Genomic DNA, 25,780 nt, shown 5'->3' on the forward strand with positions numbered 1-25,780 from the left:
ATTTTGCCTGACTTGACCCTTTTTTATTTTTGTCCATGCAAATGTATAGCTAGCATCCATTGGCGAGGGCAAACAAAGTCAAATGTATAATGTGATGAGGAGGCTAAACGAGCACGTATAGTTTGTAATCCCCACCTTTTCCTTTGATGTATGCATGCAGGGATAAAGGCCACTCATAGGGCTGGCTGGCCTGAGGTTTCCCAGAGGTAACTTAACACTCACTTGCAGAGACCACAGCCGCTCGCCTGAAGGCCACTGGGCTCTCAAGGGCTATGGCTGTGCTCGTGGATCTGTGTGTGCCAGTGTTAGTGCTATTCCTCTCTGTGCAGCTGTGCTTATGTGTGTGTCTGTGCTCTTTGTCTCTTTGTGGCTCTGTGATTGTTGTCATTGACTGGTTGTTTCTTGTCGACTGACTGATGATATTAGATAAGAGGATTTGACATGCACTGTTTAATACATTCATGTAGAGCTATTTAGCTGTGAGTTCCCTAATAATTACTTTTCATTTACCTGACAATGTTAATTTCACAGATGATGTGTTCCATAATTATCCTGTACAAGGGATTCATAGATAGGAGTCTTCAATTTACCAGTGAATCACAAAAGATGTGTTACAATGAGGCAACTCAAAATAGCTCTGTTTTTGTTCCATTTGTTTAAAAGTAATGTTACATTTCTATATTTATTTTTGTACATTGTGTTCCTGTGTGCAGTATCAGGAGGGTCAGAAGAGGAGAAAGCCCAACTACAGCAGCGTAGACCTCTCCGAAGTGGAGTGGGAGGACAAAGATGACATTGTACGAATATGTTTTATGCTTCCACTGCAACGACTCCATTCCTAGATCCCCCCCCCCCCATTGTCATTAGGAAAGTAATGACGCAGCCTAACTCCTTCTCAGTGTGCCACATTGTGTGCTTTATCTTGAAGCTGCGCAACGCCATGGTGAAAAGGAGGACGGGGACCTTCTCCATGGAGGTGAAGAAGACGGTGGACAGAGGGGTGAGGAAGCAGATAAATATGGCTCTTTATCTAAAGAAAGCTGTTTCCAAATAAACGTTCACCCGTATGTTGTTGCAGAGGCGTGTTTTGAAGATGCACAATGACTATTATTACACTGATATCAAAGGAACTCCATTCAGGTGGGCTTATATTTCACTTTTTTATCCTTATCGTCACACTAGTACACTGTGTGTCTCTGTGTTTTCTTCAGTGTTGGAATAGCTCTTTCCAGAGGCCACGGCAAGTACTTCTTCAGAGGAAACGTGTCAGTGGAAACAGGTATTTTACACATTTATTGTATATTAGGTTAAATACATGACAGCCACAACATTAAGTACACCTGCAACAGCAAAAAGAAAATCCTGCTCTTACGAAGATAATTATTCTCTTGGTTGTAGTTTGTGGTTGTTCAGAACTACACACCATCGTACTGGGGGGTCTTTCAAATATTATGATTGAGAGGGGGAAAAGTATCAGCTAGACATCTCAGAATGTTGCCAGGGTTTCTCCCAGATTGCCAAAATACTTGTGGCGATGAGGGTGTGGTCAATATGATGTTATAGAATTTGCATAATCGGCATTGATACAAAGACATGCACCTGGGGATAGGTTGATTGGCAACACTAAATTGGCCCTAGTGTGTGAATGTGAGTGTGAATGTTGTCTGTCTATCTGTGTTGGCCCTGCGATGAGGTGGCGACTTGTCCAGGGTGTACCCTGCCTTCCGCCCGATTGTAGCTGAGATAGGCTCCAGCGACCCCGAAGGGAATAAGCGGTAGAAAATGGATGGATGGATGGCATTGATACTTTTATCATCTTTAAAAAGACTTAAAAAAAATTATACATAAATTAAAAAACGAATCTGTGTTATTATTAATTAGGACAGTATTAACATATTTTTTTTCTTATATCATTTTGCATTATTTTGTTTTTGCTTATTGTACAAACCCCGTTTCCATATGAGTTGGGAAATTGTCCAGCCATCCATTTTCTACCGCTTATTCCCTTCGGGGTCGCGGGGGGTGCTGGAGCCTATCTCAGCTACAATCGGGCGGAAGGCGGGGTACACCCTGGACAAGTCTCCACCTCATCGCAGGGCCAACACAGATAGACAAACAACATTCACACTCACATTCACACACTAGGGCCAATTTAGTGTTGCCAATCAACCTATCCCCAGGTGCATGTCTTTGGAGGTGGGAGGAAGCCGGAGTACCCGGAGGGAACCCACACAGTCAACGGGGAGAACATGCAAACTCCACACAGAAAGATCCCGAGGCCGGGATTGAACTCACGACTACTCAGGACCTTCGTATTGTGAGGCAGACGCACTAACCTCTCTCCCACCGTGCTGCCCTTGGGAAATTGTGTTAGATGTAAATATAAACGGGAAAAAGGATTTGCAAATCATTGTACTCCGTTTATATTTACATCCAACACAATTTACATCTAAGGAAATTGTGTTAGATGTAAATATAAACGGAGTACAATGATTTGCAAATCCTTTTCAACCCATATTCAATTGAATGCACTACAAAGACAAGATATTTGATGTTCAAACTCATAAACTTTATTTATTTTTTGCAAATAATAATTAACTTAGAATTTCATGGCTGCAACACGTGCCAAAGTAGTTGGGAAAGGGCATGTTCACCACTGTGTTACATGGCCTTTCCTTTTTAACAACACTCAGTAAACGTTTGGGAACTGAGGAGACACATTTTTTAAGCTTCTCAGGTGGAATTATTTCCCATTCTTGCTAGATGTACAGCTTAAGTTGTTCAACAGTCCGGGGGTCTCCGTTGTGGTATTTTAGGCTTCATAATGCGCCACACATTTTCAATGGGAGACAGGTCTGGACTATAGGAAGGCCAGTCTAGTACCCGCACTCTTTTACTATGAAGCCACGTTGATGTAACACGTGGCTTGGCATTGTCTTGCTGAAATAAGCAGGGGCGTCCATGGTAACGTTGCTTGGATGGCAACATATGTTGCTCCAAAACCTGTATGTACCTTTCAGCATTAATGGCGCCTTCACAGATGTGTAAGTTACCCATGTTTTGGGCACTAATACACCCCCATATCATCACAGATGCTGGCTTTTCAACTTTGCGCCTGTATCAATCCGGATGGTTCTTTTCCTCTTTGGTCCGGAGGACACGACGTCCACAGTTTGCAAAAATAATTTGAAATGTGGACTCGTCAGACCACAGAACACTTTTCCACTTTGTATCAGTCCATCTTAGATGAGCTCAGGCCCAGCGAAGCCGACGGCATTTCTGGGTGTTGTTGATAAACGGTTTTCGCCTTGCATAGGAGAGTTTTAACTTGCACTTACAGATTTAGCGACCAACTGTAGTTACTGACAGTGGGTTTCTGAAGTGTTCCTGAGCCCATGTGGTGATATCCTTTACACACTGATGTCGCTTGTTGATGCAGTGCAGCCTGAGGGATCGAAGGTCACGGGCTTAGCTGCTTACGTGCTGTGATTTCTCCAGTTTCTCTGAACCCTTTGATGATATTACGGACCGTAGATGGTGAAATCCCTAAATTCCTTGCAATAGCTGGTTGAGAAAGGTTTTTCTTCAACTGTTCAACAATTTGCTCACGCATTTGTTGACAAAGTGGTGACCCTCGCCCCAACCTTGTTTGTGAATGACTGAGCATTTCATGGAATCTACTTTTATACCCAATCATGGCACCCACCTGTTCCCAATTGGCCTGTTCACCTGTGGGGTGTTCCAAATAAGTGTTTGATGAGCATTCCTCAACTTTATCAGTATTTATTGCCACCTTTCAGTGGGGTAATTAAGAGGCACACAGAGCAGTAAATGAACGACAGTTTCAAGTTAAACACAAATTTATAGTTAAATAAAAACATACACATACTGTACATACAGAGCAATGTGCAAGTAGGCAGATATTAGATCATAAAGTGATTGTGGTGCATGGCACATAATAGGACGACAGACTAAAAATATACTAGAGCTATATAAATCGTATACTGAAAGAATAAATAATAAAGTGACTGTAGTGCATGAAGTCCCCTGTAAGCATAATAAAAAAGTCTTAAGAGGTTAGTTAGGAGCAGGTGGGTGAGGGTACGGGGATCAGGAGTTGAGGAGCTGAACAGCCCTGGGGCCAAAGGTTGCTCTTATTCTCTGTGTCCTGCAATGGGAACTACGAAGCCGACGTCCTGAGGGGAGCTACTCAAACGCTGGGAAAAGAGCGTGTGAGGGGTCCTGCATGATCAGACCTGCTAACTTGAGTGTCTGCTGCTTGTAGATGGTAGACAAAGTACTTACAGGAAGTCCAATGATTTTAGAATTATCTTTGCAGGCAATTTCTGTGCTGGAGGCTGGTAGAGTGGAACCAACAGGGTATAGAGAATGTAATGATGCTCTCAATGAAGGAGTAGTAGAAAGTCAGGAGGATGTTCTTGCTGACTTCAAAGGAATTGAGCTTCTTAAGAAGGTATTTTTGTTGCTGACATTTCTTGAGAATATCCTCTGTGTTGGAGGAAAATTTTAGCAGGATGTCAAAGATGGTACCCAGGTATTTGTACTCCTTCACTACTTCAACTGGAATGTGGTGTTTTTTGCTGCAGCTAGTTCCATCTGATTGTAGGATTAGATTATCATCATGTCTTCGGTCTTGTTCACGTTCAGTTCCAAACAGCAGCTGTCACACAACTTACTACTTTCTCTCCTTAAAAGCCTTTACTTCTTTTAATATTTGCACATTGCATATTTTATAGATCGCTGTCCACAGGTATATCTCGGATATAACTCCAGATAATCTCTCAAAATGAACTTCTCAAAAAAACAAATTAACTCTCAGAAAACAAAACTAAAGAATGCCAAACTAATCTAAATGTATGGCAAGAGATTTGTCATACTTTGACGTATTTACTTAACCAAAATGGAAAGTTTATCCAAATGTAATTATCCTACTTATTCTCATTTCATACCTACTAGAATAATTAAAAACATAAACCAACTCAATTTTAGTTTCATTTGGAGAAATAAGGCTCATGATATTAAAGGGGAACATTATCACCAGACCTATGTAAGCGTCAATATATACCTTGATGTTGCAGAAAAAAGACCATATATTTTTTTAACCGATTTCCAAACTCTAAATGGGTGAATTTTGGCGAATTAAACGCCTTTCTATTATTCGCTCTTGGAGCTATGACGTCACGTTGTGACGTCACATCGGGAAGCAATCCGCCATTTTCTCACTTTCGTCGGTGTGTTGTCGGAGGGTGTAACAACACGAACAGGGATGGATTCAAGTTGCACCAGTGGCCCAAAGATGCGAAAGTGGCAAGAAATTGGACGAAATTTGTTCAAAATACGAGGGTGTGGGGAAAGCCGACGAAATGGTCAGTCGTTTGTTCCGCACACTTTACCGACGAAAGCTATGCTACGACAGAGATGGCAAGAATGTGTGGATATCCTGCGAAGATGATCAAGAGAAGAATATCGACCCTAGCTTCCCTGGCCTGCTGACATCAACTCCAAATCTGGACAGATTGGCTTTCAGGAAAAGAGAGCGGATGAGGGTATGTCTACAGAATATATTAATTGATGAAAACTTTATTCATTACTCGCGGTTTTACGTAAATTATTATACATAAACTGTGTTTACCAATAATTTAGCTTAAAAACATTTATTTTTTTCAATCATTTGAGTACATTCGGGTAGTCTTGTGTAATGCAGTATTTTGTGTTTATTTAGGTATGGTTAACCTGAGTGCTGAAATCGTGGAAAAATATATGTTCTTAGCGCGCCTGAAATGGGCTGTCTGCACTCTCAAAGTGCATGTTGTTGCCAAATGTATTTCATATGCTGTAAACCTAGTTCATAGTTGTTAGTTTCCTTTAATGCCAAACAAACACATACCAATCGTTGGTTAGAAGGCGATCGCCGAATTCGTCCTCGCTTTCTCCCGTGTCGCTGGCTGTCGTGTCGTTTTCGTCGGTTTCGCTTGCATACGGTTCAAACCGATATGGCTCAATAGCTTCAGTTTCTTCTTCAATTTCGTTTTCGCTACCTGCCTCCACACTACAACCATCCGTTTCAATACATGCGTAATCTGTTGAATTGCTTAAGCCGCTGAAATCCGAGTCTGAATCCGAGCTAATGTCGCTATACCTTGCTGTTCTAACCGCCATGTCTGTTTGTATTGGCATCACTGTGTGACGTCACAGGAAAATGGACGGGTGTATATAACAATGGTTAAAATCAGGCACTTTGAAGCTTTTTTTAGGGATATTGCGTGATGGGTAAAATTTTGAAAAAAACTTCGAAAAATAAAATAAGCCACTGGGAACTGATTTTTAATGGTTTTAACCCTTCTGAAATTGTGATAATGTTCCCCTTTAAAAAAAAGGGCAACATGGTCAAAGGATATAAATATGGAGGACTAAAAATGTTTGATTTTGATTGTTTAGATCAGTGGTTCTCAAACTTATTTCACCTGGTACCTCCTCAGAAAGAACTCTGCTCTCCAAGTACCACAGTAATGACCAACATTTTAATACAGTAGCGTTGTAGTTCTACATATTCATTAAAACAAGGCTGAGGTTTTATTTAGCAAGTTTATTTAATATTTTTCTGCCACTGTAACATTGCACACAGTTTGAACAGTAACACTGTGTTTGAATATAGGAACATAAAACAAAGTACTATAATGAAATGATTCTTTGGCGTACCACTAGATGGAGCCTGCGTACCACTAGTGATACAAGTACCACAGTTTGAGAATTCCTGATTTAAATGGTACCCTGAAATTGAACTGGTGGAAATCGAAGATTAAAAGTTCTGATTCCTTCTTGTACTGCATACCCCAAAGAATATTTTATAATACAGAAGGATTGAAGTTCAGTGATATGCAACTTTCAAATTGAGAAGTTTCCTGTTAAATTATCACACTTTCGTAAGCAGATGTATCTTATTGGAAGATGATGTACACACATAACTAGTCCCCTCATCACATTCCAATATGAAAGAACAGATTTATTTGACACACAAACAAATGGCTATATTATGACGGCTACATGCATGTATTTGGTCATTTGTAGATATTGTGGATGCACAAAACAACTTGCTTAATTATGAGCAACACATTTCACTTTCATCCACCACTTTCTGAATTGAAACAATTGCACAAAGTATTGCCAAAACAAATTTTATTTCTGCTTAAAAATAATTTAAGCAGAAATAATTATTACTTCCATAATTAATCTTACACAGCATTTCATTATTGCACTTTTACTAGACCTTGTCTTACATTACATTTGTATCCAGGCTATCAAAACAATAATGATGTTTTTACTCAATTTGGTAGGTGTGTAAATATGTGTTTAGTTGCTAAAGTTTAATTGTCTATTGATCAAAAATGCACATCAATGAAGGAGATAAATAAAAAAATGAAATGAAATGAAAAATACATAAATTATATTTCTTTCTTCCATTACCAGCGAAGGTGAAAGAAAGTCACTTTAAAACCACAAACAATATTTATCCATATTGTTGGTTAAGTCATCCAAGTATCCACAAATCTCTTTGTTGCCATACATTTAGCTTAGTTTGGCATTCTTTAATTTTCTTTTCTATGTTTGTTTTCTGAGAGTTGTTGTTTTATTTGATAGGTTAATTCTCAAATATTTCACATCTGACTTTACAAAGACATTGCAATTTTTTTTCTGCACATTCATGGCTAGGAAACATTTAAATTTTTTAAAGATTTAGGCAAAGTCCTGACACATTAGAGAATTCTTGAATCTTTTCAATAACAGATGGAATTTATTATTCTTTTTTGGAAAATAGTTGTTTCATCTGCTAACTGACAAATATTTCTGTGCCAGCAAGTTCAAATATGGTGATTGTTTAGGAATGCCCATCTTAATTAGGAAATGTGGTTGTGCCTGAGACTAGTAAGACACAACTGTTAATATTATCATAAATTCCTCTAATTATCTCCCGAAACTTAATACCAAATCCAGTGTGTTCCAGCATTAGAAAAAGAAAGTCATGTTCCAGTCAGTCAAGCGTTTTATAGAAGTCCAAGAAGAGCAGATGACCATGTGTAATTAAATCCCTGTATTCAATAATCTCCATGACAGTCTTATGTTGTTATGAATGGAGCGTCCTTGGAGGAATCCTGATTGTATTTAAAAAAGAGGAGATAATTACTATGGTACCTTGTGCCTGTGACCATGGCTAACATGTAAAAACAATACTTTAGACATGGCACAAAGTGCCGAGACTTCTACAGAAATATCTACTAACATATTAACAGAAACTGAAACTGAAAAGCAGACCAAAATATTCACAATTTCATATTCCGACACCGGAACCGGAAGTAGCGAATTTGAAGACAGTACAGTACTGTCCTCTAAGAAAATATGTACTATGATGCGTGATCGAATCCCTTTTTGCCTCCACTTTCCTATTATATGTGCATATACGTAGATATCTGTAATATCTGTAATGCAGACATCAGACCTCATTGTGCCATGTCTAAATTATTTTTTGTGTAAGGCTCCAAAGACATTTTAGCCAGACACACGGGTACAGTAGTATCCCCCCTTTTACTTTGAAAACAAAGACTTCCGGTGTGAGACTACGAAAAACCATCTGTTTTGGTCTTGTTTTTCCGCTTTTTATTTTTTACTGGGGATCTTAATTTTTCTTTTCAAAACCAAAAAAAGAAAAACACTTTGTTTTACAATTTTATTTTTTGTATTTTAAAACAAAATTGAAAAAAACACTATTTTTTTGTTTTTTCATTTTTATTAATGAAAAGAAAATTTAAATACCAAAACATACCAAAACCCATAAAAATCTATTTTCCAAACAAAAAACTAACAATGGACCAAATTTATTAATGTGTTTGAAAATCGAAAATAGGAATAAAAACAGGGAGTAGAAAACTATTTTCTCTATTCCCCGTTCAGTCTTTGGAGATATGGTAGATTGCACATGCGCAGTGTCTTTTTTCCGTATCCTAGTCTGTGAGTGACCCGCAACAACAACAGAAAAAGAAAAAGAACAAAGTTTGCCTGATCAATAGAGAACCAAATAAAGTGTGTCACTTTCCATTTCTCTGGACATTAAAAAAATTTACCGTGGCAAATTGTTTTGACAACACTGGCACCGTTCTTTGTTTTTTTTCTTCTTCTGTTGTTCCGGGTCACTCACAGAGGATCCTGAAAAGAAACACTGCACATGTGCAAATGTTTTCCAGTCGTTTAAATTCCCATTTTCGATTTATTTAGTATCAAACCAAAAAACAGGAAAAGTAGAATTTTATGTTACATTATTTTTCTATTCCAAATGACAAACGGATGGCCGCGACATATTCTTGAGGGTTGATTTACACTTTGGTGTCCATTTTTCTCTTTTTTGACAGAGACATTTTGGGGCAATAAGGATGCCAAAGCATTATGTGTTCAAGGCAGAGAATGTAAAACAGCTTCACCCTCATTTTTGAGATGTGGCGGCTTTTATTTTGCCGTGGAGGGCCGCCCGATCAATTACATTTAGGGGATATGCTGGGTGCAATGTTTTGCAAACTATAACCACAATAGTAAGTAAGAATTGTGTTCAATTGGTAGTGGACTGTCAATTCAAATATAAATTGTATTTGTTTAAATTGAGCAGGATTAACACAGCTGAAGCGTGACTGACTTTTGTTCTTTCAGGGCTTCGTGATCTGGAACAGCCAGATGTCGCCCTGGCAGATGAATGGTAATGTAATGCATGGTTTCAGGAAGGGGGCATCCATGCGTTATGTAGGTTATGCCTCTTTGTCCACGAGGGATGTGGAAGGCATTGGTGTACTGTAACTACACGGTTCTGTTTTGGACTCAAAGGACGTACTGCAACACAGAGGAGCAGCATGAGCACCGTCACCTGACTCAGATACAAGCCATCAAGCTCTTCATGACGGGCCGCAGGCCTAAACTGAAGTGTAAGTGCAGATGTTTATTTTCTTAAACAGAAAACAGTTGATTGTTTTGTTTATTACCAATGTGGGGCTCTTTAAACCACACTGAATTTGCAGGCGATCGAGAGCTGATCAAGGAAGTGTTGTTTGACGCAGTGGTCACTGCACCGCTTGAGGCCTACTGGACTGGACTAGCTCTCAACAAGTCAGAGTAAGCATTATTTTACAAGCAGTCACTAACATAGACACTTGGTGCAGTTCTTAAATATGGAATAGATACAAAGGAAAAGATCCTTCCAGATTGTGAGCAGGTTGATGCCTCTGTGCTCATATGGAGAAGTATTAGTGCCTGTGGCATTATGGGTAAATTGAACATCTGTGAAGACATCATGGATGCTGAATGGTACATACAGGTTTGGAGCAACATATGCTGCTAAAGAGAAAACATCTTTGAGTTGCATGACAATACTAGGCTGAATAATGCACATTACTGCATTCATATTTAACTATAGTGAAAAAATGTGAATAATGATAGCACCCATAAAAGCAGTTAAAGCCCTATGATAATTCTCGCACACATGTTAAAGACATTTCAAAGGGGTTCAAATTTTAAAATATGACGAGAACACCAAAGGCTTGTTTATGTTACCATAAGTAGTTTGACAGAACATGTTTTTAGAAAATATGTGTTTTTCATAATAACTGATTACCGTATATTGAATTGCTCGTCACTATGATGCGGTGTGGGGAAAAAATCACAATCTGTCAGTAAATGCCTTAAGTTTATTAGGAAAAGAAAGCACACATTAGGATTCATTAGTAATTTTAACACTAGTGGCCAAACTAAAGTAAAACGACCACCTACGTCACATTGTTACATACATGTAAGCTGTATTATAATACATTTTAAGCTTTTTTAACCTGTATTTAAAATTACGAACTTAAGGTGAATAAGATGGGTTCTCTGTGAAAAAAACCTGCCTATTTTTAAGGAGAAAAAGCACAATTGCATGGGGTCCCTGCCTCCATAAATTATACTTTTTGAAATAACAAATCTGTTAATATGCAGGGCTGTGTTGCCTTAATTGTGAATAGGCGGGGATCTACTGTGTTATGATATGACAAACGAGGTTGATACGATTTACTATCGGGAAGATCCCAAAAGTCACCAGAGCGGTTTGAGTGTAACAAAGAGTATTTTAATCACACAACAAGGTGATATAAACTAAAATAATATCCAGGTGATTAGTATAATGCGGGATATTAAGTTTGTGATGATTGCTAGTAGAAAATGGAGAGGAAACATATACAATGTCACTGGCAGGAGGCAGTAACACGACAAAAGTTAGAACAAACAAAGAAAAAATAACAAAGGTGGTCTTAAGGGGATGACAGGAAGACTGAGCACAAAGTACAAACAAAAATCTCACAAAAGGGCTAAGCAGGAGAGTACTTAGCTGGGTGACACAAACAGGAGCTTGTGCTGCATTCCATTTACCTGGGAAATGGGAAGTTGGAGCTGGGAATAACGTCACTGCCGAGTTGAGAGCGTTCCAGTTACGAAGTTGGAAATCAAGATGGCCACATTCACGAAAACTATTTTTGCGTGTGAATGAATATAAAGAACTTATGGGAAGATATGCACTCTTTCTGCAACCTTCAAACACGCTGGATGAAGAGAAAACACAGACGCTATTGCTAACGGTATAGAACGTATATACCACATCAAATAAATGTAGTTTACACTACAGTAATGTTACCGTATATAAACGTAAAACAATACATTGTACATAGCTGATTTACTGCAAAAAAAAATAATCAGAAGTGCTAATAATGGATGTTATAGAAGCGGATATCATTGTTTACTTTCAGAGCTGCCATATTTGAAAAAACTCGGGGGTGGTCAGAATGCTCCGACATTCTGAGTCGGAAATCCGACTTTGAGGGGCGTTCCAGTTGAAATTCCGACTAGGAACTCGGAAATTCCGACTTCCCAGTACAAATGGAATGCACCATTGGAGTAAGAGTTGCACTTGCGAGTACACAATGTGTTGGAAGTACCATGGAAAGATCCCACGCCAACAGGTGTGAACAGGGTAAGTTGATTTCAAACAGCTGTGGTCAGGCACTCCAGCCTTCCCCTGGGAACCATGGCAACTGAACGTAGAAAACGGGGGAGCAACATCGCCAGTAGGAGGCACACAAAAACAGACATGTACAAACCCAAATGATGTAACCAGTTAACATCCAATATCAAGCACAATCTCAGCTCATGAAATTGAATACGACTTGTGAAGAGTCTCATTCATTTCTGACGAGCAGAATTAAAAACGAGGCTAAAAATTGGTTGTGGCATTGTTTAATTGAGTGTAGTCAACAGCTAATTGGATCAATTAAATGTGTGTATGTCGCACTGCATTTCATCTTACATACAGGAACTCTGACAAAGGAGTCGAGATCACCTTCCTCGGCACGCGCACCGGCCTGTCAAGAACCAACTTGTTCGTATCCGCGGATCAGCTCTCCAATCAGTGAGTGTCACTTTTTTGCACTACGCTTGTCACCGCTTACCGCACGAGGCCAGGCGGTGATCCATGTTGATGAATGTCATCCCTTGCTCCTCGCCTCTCAGTTTGCTCTGTGTGCCTCCTCAGAGATTTTCTGACAGCAGAGGACAAGGAGGGTGTCTTTAATGCCGATCACTTTCCCCTGTGGTACAAGAGAGCGGCAGAGCAGGTCCCAGGCACATTTGTCTACTCTATCCCCTTCAGCACAGGTAAGCACAACACGAACATACAGTAGGCAGAAGCTCAAGCCTACAGAAAAATGTGTTCTCATGGGAATTTAGTGGAATTTGTATACTATTCCCATGATTGAAGTTAACTATGTCTGTCTGTAGTACACATACGCACCACACCACTCTGTGGCTATATCGATACATACTTTCTTAGCTTGTTTAGCACATGTCCCACTCTTGCACAAAGTTATAAAAACATTGAGTAAGGTTTATTTTTGTAATGTTAATCCTGATCGGCCGACACCCTCATTGGCAGAGATAGTTTGTTTTAAAGGAAACCGATGATGAATTTGGTCTTTTCTGACTTGGTAATGTTGTTGCAATGTTGGCTACTCGTGTTAAACAATTCCAATGCGACAAATTATTTGGTTTATTTGGGTGTAAGCTAGCACACGTTTTTTGATGCCTGTGTTCGCGGGGTTCGCAGTCTGGCTGCGTCGTGACATCAGAGCGAGGTGGACGCATTTCTTCAGACATGAGGTAAAGTTGTCAGCCAGCTTTACACAAAGTCTGAATCGATGAGCGAGTCTGCAGGTGTACCTGATGGTGACCAGGTGAATCTATATAATGTTTATGAAATTTCTTTTTGACTGCGTCCTAAAAAAAAAAGAGCGGTGACAACTTCAAGATATACAGTATATTAAAACAGTGTACATTTTTAAAAGCTAAATTATGATACTTTTGGAGAGGGTGAGGTTTCATTTGCAATCTGAAAACGCCTCCAGAATCGAACATCTTGCAAAAAGACAAAAAAAATGGGTTATAAAAGAGATTGTGGCGCAAAATTTACACCAAAGCATATTCAATACATATTATCTGGACCACAAGGAAGTATTTTAAATGTAGATTAAAATCATCATAGGTCCCCTTTAATTAGGCCTTTTTAATGTCAGTTCTCTAGTAAAATTAAAACATATATTACAAAATTATTTGATGGGATATTTATTTTTATTTCAAGTAACGTGTTGATAATGTAGGTTCTGTTAAATAAAAGTGATGGCCCAATTCCTTGGTCACCAACGGGTCTCCGTTGTGGTATTTTAGGCTTCATAATGCACCACACATTTTCAATGGGAGACAGGTCTGGAATACAGGCAGGCCAGTCTCGTACCCGCACTCTTTTACTATGAAGCCACGTTGATGTAACACGTGGCTTGGCATTGTCTTGCTGAAATAAGCAGGGGCGTCCATGGTAACGTTGCTTGGATGGCAACATATGTTGCTCCAAAACCTGTATGTACCTTTCAGCATTAATGGCGCCTTCACATATGTGTAAGTTACCCATGTCTTGGGCACTAATACACCCCCATACCATCACAGATGCTGGCTTTTCAACTTTGCGCCTATAACAATCCGGATGGTTCTTTTCCTCTTTGGTCCGGAGAACACGACGTTCACAGTTTCCAAAAACAATTTGAAATGTGGACTCGTCAGACCACAGAACACTTTTCCACTTTGTATCAGTCCATCTTAGATGAGCTCAGACCCAGCGAAGCCGACGGCGTTTCTGGGTGTTGTTGATAAACGGTTTTCGCCTTGCATAGGAGAGTTTTAACTTGCACTTACAGATGTAGCGACCAACTGTAGTTACTGACAGTGGGTTTCTGCAGTGTTCCTGAGCCCATGTGGTGATATCCTTTACACACTGATTTCGCTTGTTGATGCAGTACAGCCTGAGGGATCGAAGGTCACGGGCTTAGCTGCTTACGTGCAGTGATTTCTCCAGATTCTCTGAACCCTTTGATGATATTACGGACCGTAGATGGTGAAATCCCTAAATTCCTTGCAATAGCTGGTTGAGAACGTTTTTCTTCAACTGTTCAACAATTTGCTCACGCATTTGTTGACAAAGTGGTGACCCTCGCCCCATCCTTGTTTGTAAATGACTGAGCATTTCATGGAATCTACTTTTATACCCAATCATGGCACCTACCTGTTCCCAATTTGCCTGTTCACCTGTGGGATGTTCCAAATAAGTGTTTGATGAGCATTCCTCAACTTTATCAGTATTTATTGCCACCTTTCCCAACTTCTTTGTCACGTATTGCTGACATCAAATTCTAAAGTTAATGATTATTTGAAAAAATATGTGTGTGTGTATATATATATATATATATATATATATATATATATATATATATATATATATATATATATATATATATATATATGTATATATACAGTATATATATACATATATGTATATATATATGCGTGTGTGTATAATGTTTATGTGTATATATATATATATATATATATATATATATATATGTATGTGTGTATATACAGTATATATATACATATATGTATATATATATGTGTGTGTGTATAATGTGTATATATATATATATATATATATATATATATGTATATATATGTATGTGTGTATGTAGATATATGTATGTATTAATCACATATGACATATGGCAAACAATTTAGCACCACCTTGATATGCTTTAGTGCAGCAAATAGTGCCCAGATAGAGGTGTCTTAAATTAGGAAACCAACTTCAATATCTACTCCTTATTTTGTAATAATTTCCACAGATTTGATAAATAATTTGCTGCATAATACATTTTTTTCAACCTGGTCAGTGATGTAATCTTGCAGGACAGTTGAACTGGCCAACTCATGCTGCTCAGTAAATGGCGCCATCTTGTGAGGGAAATGGAAGTGACATTACAAACCTTTATTTTCTCCATGTGCACTCCAGCTTTGGAGAACAAGAGTGTTGTGTTGGCCAGCACTGCAATTCAGCTCCTTGATGACAGGAAGTCACCAATCGTTGCAGGTAACTTTTTTTAAACACCACGTCAACTGTCCTTTTTGAAAGAGCTATTTCTTTGTACCCTCACTGTTTCTGGCTCAGCTGTAGGGATTCAGATGAAGCTTGAGTACTTCCAGAGGAAGTTCTGGACAGCCTGCAGACAGGTACTGTTTAGCAACCATTATAATGCCACTGTTAATTTACTCATGAGGATTTTTGGCCTGTGTATAGTGTACTGCTCTGGATGGCAAATGCAGCATTAGTTGTGACAGTGAGGTAAGAATCATCACCTCTTTTTCACCTTTATTCTATTTTTTTTAAGATTCTCTTACCATCTCTATTTCTGCCAGGACATTAACTGCTACCTCATTGACAACAACGGCTTCATTCTTGTCACAGAAGAGCAATCTCAGGTACCGTTTGTTCATGAGCAGACATATTTTCTATGCCTTCTTGTGTTCTTTATTTCCACTCGTTTCCCAGACAGGGCTCTTCTTTGGCGAGGTGGAAGGTGCGGTCATGAACAAACTTCTCCAAATGGGTTCATTCAAAAGGTCAACGAATATTTAGCTGATACAGTGACGATAAAAGGCACATTGTGGTTTAACTGTAACCTCCTGCTGTTGTAGGATCACACTGTACGACTACCAGGCACTTTGCAGAGAGTACGCTGGAAGCAGCGATTGTGCACGTACTTTGTCAGATGTAAGTACTTCACACTTGTACTGCCACAACTCAGCCTCTTCTATAGTATATCAGTAGAGACTCCACCATCATTTGTTTTTTTCTCCCCTGCAGCCCTTCTCTGTTGTGAAATGGCTCCTGGCTGAACTTATCATGTAAGAATCATACACAAAAAACTTTTTCTATTTTTATTTCATTTACTCATTGTCAAATAAAAACAACTGATACAATATTAAAATAAATCATAAATGAAAAGGAGCAGAAAGAAGTACAAACTTACAATATTTGCCCCCTATTCATACAAATACAAAATTTATTATGTAACCTCAGAAGACTGTTAAGGCCATATTTCTATGTAAAAAATAAATTAAAACATCATTTTACTCAAAGTCATAAGTTTTCATAATCATGATTTTTACAGTTGTTTAAATGCAGAAATAGATTTTAATTTTTTTGTTCCACTGTCAACTTTGTTCCATAAATGCCTTTGATCAAAATTCTTCTTTCCATTGTCACTGTTCTAAAACTAAATATCTATTAAATCTAAGTTTTTATTTTGGTTATAATTATTAGTACAATTTTTCGATGCGCTTTATACATATTTTTTTAAATATTGTAATCTACCAGTTCATTGAATTTCAATAAATTTAACTGTTTAAATATTAGGTTTGTAGGTTCCTTGTATGCTTTTCCACTAATAACTCTTACAGCTTTCTTCTGTAAAAGGAACATTTGATTTAAATATTTTTACAGGCACTACCCCACACTTCAATTCAGTATGTTAGATATGGATCAAATAATAAATCATAAAAAATGTGCAATGCTTAATTAAATTATAATTAAAATAGCAATAGTTTTAGATATTTTAACCTTTCTGTATTGCATATGTGGTTTCCCTAAGCAATTTCTATCAAGCATTACACCCGAAAACTGAATATATTTTGTTCTTTGAATCCCAACTTCTTCGACATATAAGAGGCATCCACACTTTTCCTTTTACTACAAAAAATAATAAACTTAGTTTTACCAATATTCAAGGATAACCTATTACAGCAAACCATTATTTTATTGTAATGAATTTACTGAGCTTTGGCAAACTATAAAGTTGTATGTTGTAATGATGCTCATCAAGTATAGCAGGGGTGTACACGTTCTCCGAGGGCCACATACTGACAAAACAAAGGATATAATACATAATACTGTATTGAAAGACAAATAGGTAACAAAGCATACAGGAAGTCCTCGGTTTCAGAATGAGTTCCTCATTCTTGTTGTCTTTGTTTTCGTGCTGTCTACAACAAGGAAATGTCCTGGCACTTTGCCCTTACTAGCTTAGGTTTGCTGTGGGCATGCAGCTCATACGTGACGTATAGCCTTTATATCTATGACAATGTTCACACTGCAGGTGAATTTTATTTATTTTTTTGCCTATACAGTATGTGATCTTTATCTGATTTTTTCATGTCAATGTTTACAATTTATAATTTCTTTTCATATCAACCCAGGCCTCTTTCGTATGTGGATGTATGAATCACATATGTATCCAATGTTACATCACCATTCTTCGCCAAATGAGACAGGCTTGAAAGTAAATGCTGGACAAAGGAGCAGAAAACAGTGGTGAAAAGATGTTTTTTTTTAGAAGTGATTAAAACATCAGAGGACTTCCATCAATGTACCAGCGCTCCTTGGTACAGAATTCGTGACAAGTGCCTTGAGGCCCCACACAAACCATCATAGCTAACATTATTGCCTCTTCCTTAATCTCCCAATGTACGTTGAATAATAAATGTTGACTCCGGTTGCACAGATTCATTAAAATTGTATGGAGGGTTGAATTGGACAAAATTAAAATAAATAAATACATCTTTGAATGATTACTTAATTTTTTTCATTCATTAATTGTAACTGAAATTAATTCTATAAATGTGTTATTAATTGATTTAATCTAAAAGTACATTTAATTATTTAATTAATTATTGACATCATTATTTCACAAACATAAATTCATTTTTTCTGTCAAACTTAGCCATCAAAGTCAGTGGGTGGGTCCTAACACCTTGGTTACCCGAAACTTCCACTTGTCTGTGGAACACTTTGATTATAGAACCGGAGGAGTACGGAAATAACTCCTACAACTTCAATAAATTCCTCCACTTTAAATACTACATGTTCTTAGTCAGCAGATCTTGCTTCCACATAGTCTGCAAGGTCTAAAAGTTCTACCACCAACTTTCGAAAAAGTATGGGTATATCCTACTGAAAGTCAGGCTTCAGACCAAAGCAATCATTGGACAAGATTCCCGTTAGCCCCTCCCACTGGCTTAGACAGCTGAGTTTGACAGATGAAATACATTCATTAAGTGCTGACACACAGGTTCGTGAAATATATCAATAATTACATGATGAAATATTTACATTTGTGAATGTTGGTTGTCTGTCTGTGTTGGCCCTGCGATGAGATTGATTCCTGATGCTTCACTATTCCAGTCAAGTTCCTCTCCTCTGCTCTGGCTTCACTCATGCTACTTGTTCCTGTGGAGCTGCCGTGTAGTGTTAACTTGTTCCTCTCCGCACCTTTTTGTATGCAACCTCTGTTTTTCCACACCTTATATGTGCTTCCTTAGTTGTTTTTTCTCACTACTTTTTGAGTGCGCTTTCTGTTCCTTTTTATTTTTTCTTCTTTGCGGGGGGTCCTACCTTGGCGAAGGCCGATTGTGACAATTCTGTGGTTGCTGTGCAGATTTTTACATACAGTAACAAAAGTCAAATGTAATGAAAAAGTTAAAATGAGCACTACATAATACATATTGCACACTAACGATTGCACTATGTATAGATAAATAATAAAACATAAACACTATCTTAACACACATATTGCACACCAAGGAAAAAATCAGATCACAGTAAACACATGAGTGGTAATGTGAAGGACTACATAAAAAGATTGGGTTTAAGAACAAATCTAAATTGAGCATCATACCCTGCAACGTGAACATCGCCGATGGCTGTGCGAGCTTAAGCATTTTGTATTCTAATGTAAAAGAGCAGTGTATAAATTCATACACTACTTTGCAAGTGATTCTGGGCTTTTGATTTTCCTTCAAGTATTTGTACTTTTTTGCCAGTATGGATGAGAAATGACCTTAAATTGTGTTTGTTGTGGTCTTAAAAAAGTCTTCAATTAGACTTGTTAAAATCGGCAGAGACCCTGGAGACATAACAAAGGTCAAGAAGTTAACTATACTGAACAATGTTGTAGCTTTGTGCGACTGAGTATTATTTTGCTGTGTACTAGAAACTCGTTCTCCAGAGTTTGTTGTACTTACAAACAAAACCGCTTCACTCAAAATGTACACATTTTTGCTCTTTTTGTTGTTGTTGTTGTTGTGTTTTGGTTTCTTGTTATTTTACAATATGATCATATGCAACACTGTTTTTTTCTCCATAGTTTCCTTCTAGAATTCAACCTGTATAGCTGGTGGAACGTCGATCTTTCCGTTAAAGGTATAAGTAGTCACTCACTGGACACAATGTTGGATGTATCACCCTTCAAGTACAATCCTGAACATGTTCTGAACCATTGCACTGTCTGCTGCTTAATGCAGCAATTTCGCAATATTTCAATTCTGTGTTGTTCTATGTTGTATTATTTTGTTTATTTTTTTAAATGTGCAGGTTTTTTTTTTGTTTGTGCTGTGTGACAGCTCAGCGATCTCGTGGTAAGACCATGATGGCACCTTGTGACACGGAGTACCCCGCCTTTGTGTCGGAGCGTACCATTAAAGAAACCACAGGCAACATTGACTGTGACGGCTGCGTCCGGTACCACATTCATTCATCACCATCATCATCATCATCATAATAATGACACACAATGCATTGCTGTTGTTCTCATGATGGTGTCGTTATCTGGGCGGTAGATCTTTCGTCATTCAGCAGATTCCCAGCAGCAACCTCTTCATGGTTGTCGTGGACAACAAGTGTGACTGCAGCAGTGCTCCACCAGTCACCATGGACCCCATTGAGATCATGTATATCCTTGATATTATCACATGTTTGTCTCATACGTGCAGCACAGTGTGTCCTTGACCACCTTGAACATAACGAATCATTGAAGTGCGACCGGCTCAAGTTTCAGAAGGACAGGAAGAAGCCAGAATCATGTCATCCTTTCCACCCGGAGGTATTTGCTCATGGGCTGCACTTCACAAATTAATCACTGTAAATGCTCCCTTTGCGTTTATTCTATTCATCAATCTCCTACAGGCGCTGGGTACAGGGTCTTCAAAATTAAATAAGCACAGGGGTCTCTGATCAGTGCCTGGTCCTAAATAATTGGCATTAGCAACCGTGGCTGTAGGCAATCTCCCCTGTGTGCACGATATGGAATGGGCTACTTTCAGGGTTTCTGCCGGTCATTAAAAGTTGATAAATGGATTTTGCGAAAATGAAGGCCTTAAATGGTATTAAAAAGTTGTAATTTTAGGCTTAGGCCGATTGTCAATAAGTCAATTAACTGAACGATAAATGAAAATGAACTTAATAATTTTGCTGCCAGCATTACTTTGCTACGTCAGTGTGTGTTTCTTTTCTTCGTCTCTAGCTTTCACAATAATTACAAAATGTATCGCTCTATGCATTGCTCTCAGCACCTGAGCATGTTTGACAGTGGAATTAAATGAATGAAGTGAAGGCTCTTTTCAGTCATCCACAATGTTTGTTTCAGTATGAGTAGGTGGCACCGCTAGTTAACACACACAGAATACATCGACATCGCCTCCCTTGTCGCGACTCACTACTGAGAAGCACTGCTAAGTGGAATTTATTAGAAAGCCAAATGTCCCTGTGTAGAAATATTTCATTTTCAAGCTTAATGAGCAACTTAAGCCCAGAGCACAGACAAACGGGCAAGTATGCCGTGATGGCATTGGCAACAAAAAAGAAAACAAAACAAACCAGTTTTTCGAACTGGGAAAAAAACTGCACTTCAAGATGTTAAATATTTATTTAAGTGCAATTTTTTGTTAACGAAGATTGAGATTCTATTTTATTGTTGTTTGTTTACATATTTTTGATAATTAAGTTGTGGTGAAATGTGTCCTCTGCATTTGACCCATCCCCTTGTTCACCCCCTGGGAGGTGAAGGGAGCAGTGGGCAGCAGTGCCGCGCCCGGGAATCATTTTTGGTGATTTCACCTCCAATTCCAACCCTTGATGTTGAGTGCCAAGCAGGGAGGTAATGAGTCCCATTTTTATAGTCTTTGGTATGACTCGACCGGGGTTTGAACTCACAACCTACCGATCTCAGGGCGGACACTCTAACCATTAGGCCACTGAGTTGGTCAGATTAGTGCTTAATTTGGCCACAGTTAATGTAAACGTCATTCTCAAATGCTTACAATTGTGTCCATACAGACAACTGTATGCTTTTGACTAGGGCTGGGTGATATGGCCTTTTATTAATATCTCAATATTTTTAGGCCATGTCACGATACACGCTATATATCTCGATATTTTGCCTTAGCCTTGAATGAACACTTGATGCATATAATCACAGCAGTATGATGATTCTATGTGTTTACATTAAAACATTCTTGTTCATATTGCATTAATATATGCTCATTTTAAACTTTCATGCAGAGAGGGAAATCACAACTAAGTTAATTTACCAAAACTGTATTTATTAAACAGTTATTAAGCAGTGGCACAAACATTCATGTCATTCCCAAAACAGAAAGTGCAAGATTGTCAGAGACATTTTAAAACAAGCTATAAGTGCACTTTTGTGAATGAGGTCACCAAGATGACATATCAAAACAACACTAAATTAAAGTGCACTTTTTGTACAGAATGCCACTACAATAGTTTAAAACAAATAAAGTGCACTTTTGTGCATGATGTCACACAAGATATTTCAATAACTGTCAAATAAAAATGAGCTGCATAATAGGTTCCTGCGGACATTCGGCATTTTGTTGGTGTGGCACCGGCCGGAGATGTTGACATGCAGTTTCAAGCACTCCTCATTCTCTAGCGGGTGACTTTTCAAATGATGCTACATTAGCAGTGCTGCTACTTTTTGTAGCAACGCTTTTGCTGCGTTGAACATATTCCCGCTTGAAGCCAAACCACCTCCGGACGATGGATCCCGTGCTGTTTTTCTTGGTAATTAATTCTTCCACCATTTGTTACCAGATTCGCACCTTCTTCTCTCGTATTACCACCCGCACCTCACCGTTAGCATCACAGCTAACGTTACCATGTCGCTACCTGTCTGCTCTGCGGGAGCGTGTGACGTTGCACACGTGACGTATGTTAGAAGGTGCGCTTGGTTTAAGTCTCTGTGAGAAGGAGAGACAAGAAAGAGTGGGAAACGCATGTAGGGCTAACGCATGTAGTGTAAAGCTAGCAGCTAAAAGCAACTGCGTGAGAACGTATACTCTGATATCACGATATAGTCATTTTCTATATCGCACAGAGACAAACCTGCGATATATCGAGTATATCAATATATCGCCCAGCCCTACTTTTGACTATATATGATAATGAACTGCAGTCGGACTTTGGCATTCAATTTGTTTTAAGTTACATTAAAAAGCATTAAATTATATTTGCTGACACCTGCAGAACCCTGACTTAGCTCAAGCCTGATATCGGCTCCTGCGCCTAGACTCACTTGCCCCCCTACAAACCCTCCTGTGTAGTAGCTTGACATGCACATCCCAAAAAACTAAATTTAACATTGTGTGACGCAAACCTTAAGGGCTCATTTCCTGTGCGTATGTACAGGTGCATCTCAGTGAATAAAAAATATTGTTTTATTTATTTTAGTAGTTAATTTAAAAAGGAGGCAGAAGTTACACATTTGCATTATTGTCTAATGTGCATAATGCATATGCATGCAACGGTAATGAACGCCTGAAAGAGTGACGAATAACATGAAAAACAAAACAAATATATTTGGAAAAGCAAACAAACTGTCTTTTGTTTCTTCTTTTTTTTTTTTTTTTAAATGTCACAAACAAGACTGAGACTGTGAGTGCTTTTAGAAGGGGGAGGAGCCCACGGCAGCACTCGCTGCACTTGTTTTCATGTCAGTCTCTCTCGCTGATTGCGATTTTTGAGAACGAGTATCGAGAGGGGTCTGATTACTTGCTAAATATAAAGACAAACCTATACTTTCAGCATGTTACACTTGCCGTACTGTTGTGAGCTCTATTAATGCTGACTGAGCAGTATACTCCTTAATGCAATTGGTACATTTAGGGCCTGAATTACTAAGGTCCAAACACCACGCAGTAAACAGCGTATGCAATCTGTAAAGTTAAAGTACCAATAAAATAGCGTGGACTATTAGTGGGAGTGTTGCCTGCGATCTACTAACAATGCGTGTGCAATTGTAAAGGTGGGCAGACCGCCTTATTTAAATGAGGATTTTGCTCATACTGTACAGGCATCACCACGGAAACACTCGATCATTTACTGCACATTCTTGATATCTTGCTCCTTCAGTAGCTGCTGCGTTTTGCTGTGTTTTCAAACAAGCAGTAGACATGCACTACTTCTTATTTGCATGTTAGAAGCTGTCTTGCAGTGCATCTACAATTAAATTACTTTTTTGGGGGGGTTTTTACCGCCAAGTACGCTCATTGGAGAGAGGCTGTACTTACCCCGCTCAAGATGCAAAACCTGCATATTTAAAGAAATGTTTTCAAATAAGAAATATAAAAAAATATGTATTCTCTGTGAAAAAAGCAAACGCCATTAAAAAAAATACGAAAGGGACACCATAACACATCCATTTAATTTGTTTTAATCAGCCTTATAAGTCCTCTCGCAGCTATAAAGTTATAAAATGATGTAGACAATGTGTAATAATTTTTATTTCTGACCATCCAAAATGTTGACACACACACGTAGGACGAAGGATTCTCGTCTGTGCAGCGTGAGCACTGATCCAGCAGTCATGTGTGGAACTGTCAGTTTGCACGTCCTTCTGACACGTGCTAAATAAAACACAAAATAGTACTTGTAAAACGGTAAAGTGTGTTGATAAATCACATTGTGCGTGCTAAATAATTTGCGTAATTTGCATCTTCTCCAGGCAGTATTTTGGGCGCTTTGATAATCAGCATATATTCTGCATATTAATAAATTATTCTGCTCACTTAACAGACACAATCCACTTAGCACATATTTAGTAGATCATCTGTGTGTGTGCTATCAGGTTTGGTCCTGTTTTAGTACACGCAAACCTTTAGTAAATCCAGCCATTTGTCGTTTTTGGCAATGAGCATTTGCATCTTCTTTGGTAGAGCTCCTTGTAAGCTCCTATTGTGTTTCAATGTCTTCTTCAGGAAAACGCCATGGAGTGTGGTTCTGCTTCACGTCTGTGCAGTCCTTTCACAGCCGTTTTGCTCCCTCTGATAGCAGCGAGTGTCAGCAGGTGACCATCATCATCATCAGCAGCAGCATAACGGACTAACAACTAGAATAATCAACAAATAGGAAACAAGACCAACCCCACATGACACGTTCACATTACTGCAGAAAGAGCTTTACTGAATAAAAGTAGCAACTCAACTGCCGTTATGTTGAGTGTGTGTCCAAATAAAAAAAAGAGAGGTACAGCAATACAAGTAAGTATTTGAGCAATGGACGCCAAGTAAATTAGTGTTTATTGTAAGGTTGGATAAGAGTGCACTTTTGGCAATGAAAAGAAGGCAGAACAAGTGAGAAAGTAGTTTGGGCAAAATTGCTTCAACATGCAACACTTTCTTGTTTTTGTCAAACTATTTCAGATTTCTCCATATGGATCATATAAATAGCATACAGAGCGATAGGAGCACTTTACCTTGCTTTATTCTGCCAGTTAAGACACATTATTACTGCATGTTTTTAACTGTGTTCAAAGAATGTTACATGTTTAAAGTCTGTCCAAAAGATCATTAATAAAAACATATTTTTCCTTGACATCCCTCATGTTCAATTGTTTTTTTTATATTATTTTATATTTATTGAAAAATTATAATGTCGACTATATTGTCTTAGTATTTATTTTTCATTTACTTGAAATTATTCATCACATGTTGTGAATTACATCTTAAAACCGCCCAGGGCCTAATCAATTTTAAAAAGTATGTTGGCCCTGTGATGGGGTGGCGACCCTTCTGGGGTGTACCCTGCCTTCCAGGAGCTGGTATAATAGGCTATAGCTCCCTTGAGAGGGACAAGCGGTAGAAAGTGAATTGATGGATACTCCTAAAATGCATGTTTGATTATAATGGTGTTGGATTTTCTGAAATCATAAATTACTTTTTTTTTCTTGTATCCCATGTTTTAAAAAAACACTGAGATCCGAAAAATATATTTAAAAATAATATGATCACTGCAAACAAGCACAGTAAAATAATACATCTGTGTAATCCCAATTTATAGATAAACCGTAGTTTAAAACATTCATATTTAAGATTTTTGTTATTAGATCCTTGTATTTATTGTTTGTGTGTGTTTAAATGGCAACAGTGAGGAAACACTAAACATTTCATATTGGGTTTTTACATAATTTTT

At 38.3% G+C, this 25,780-nt stretch overlaps 1 protein-coding gene across 3 annotated transcripts in view; it reads left to right on the forward strand.

Moving 5' to 3' along the window:
* cacna2d3 (calcium channel, voltage dependent, alpha2/delta subunit 3) overlaps window positions 1-25,160 on the forward strand; it is a 91,619-nt gene extending 66,459 nt beyond the window's left edge. For all 3 annotated transcript variants that reach the window (XM_061932213.2, XM_061932214.2, XM_061932215.2), the window contains 21 exons: window positions 714-797; window positions 929-1,000; window positions 1,079-1,140; window positions 1,212-1,279; window positions 9,715-9,760; window positions 9,886-9,983; window positions 10,077-10,170; window positions 12,395-12,490; window positions 12,614-12,735; window positions 15,470-15,547; window positions 15,626-15,687; window positions 15,755-15,799; window positions 15,874-15,936; window positions 16,007-16,077; window positions 16,153-16,228; window positions 16,322-16,362; window positions 19,659-19,714; window positions 19,915-20,032; window positions 20,131-20,248; window positions 20,316-20,393; window positions 24,568-25,160. In XM_061932213.2, the coding sequence (XP_061788197.2) occupies window positions 714-797; window positions 929-1,000; window positions 1,079-1,140; window positions 1,212-1,279; window positions 9,715-9,760; window positions 9,886-9,983; window positions 10,077-10,170; window positions 12,395-12,490; window positions 12,614-12,735; window positions 15,470-15,547; window positions 15,626-15,687; window positions 15,755-15,799; window positions 15,874-15,936; window positions 16,007-16,077; window positions 16,153-16,228; window positions 16,322-16,362; window positions 19,659-19,714; window positions 19,915-20,032; window positions 20,131-20,248; window positions 20,316-20,393; window positions 24,568-24,660 (1,641 nt within the window). In that variant the 3' untranslated portion in view covers window positions 24,661-25,160. The remainder of the gene's footprint in view (window positions 1-713; window positions 798-928; window positions 1,001-1,078; window positions 1,141-1,211; window positions 1,280-9,714; window positions 9,761-9,885; window positions 9,984-10,076; window positions 10,171-12,394; window positions 12,491-12,613; window positions 12,736-15,469; window positions 15,548-15,625; window positions 15,688-15,754; window positions 15,800-15,873; window positions 15,937-16,006; window positions 16,078-16,152; window positions 16,229-16,321; window positions 16,363-19,658; window positions 19,715-19,914; window positions 20,033-20,130; window positions 20,249-20,315; window positions 20,394-24,567) is intronic.
* Window positions 25,161-25,780: the final 620 nt, after the last annotated feature.

The sequence above is a fragment of the Nerophis lumbriciformis genome, linkage group LG38 (assembly GCF_033978685.3).
Source record: "Nerophis lumbriciformis linkage group LG38, RoL_Nlum_v2.1, whole genome shotgun sequence".
Taxonomy (NCBI): domain Eukaryota; kingdom Metazoa; phylum Chordata; class Actinopteri; order Syngnathiformes; family Syngnathidae; genus Nerophis; species Nerophis lumbriciformis.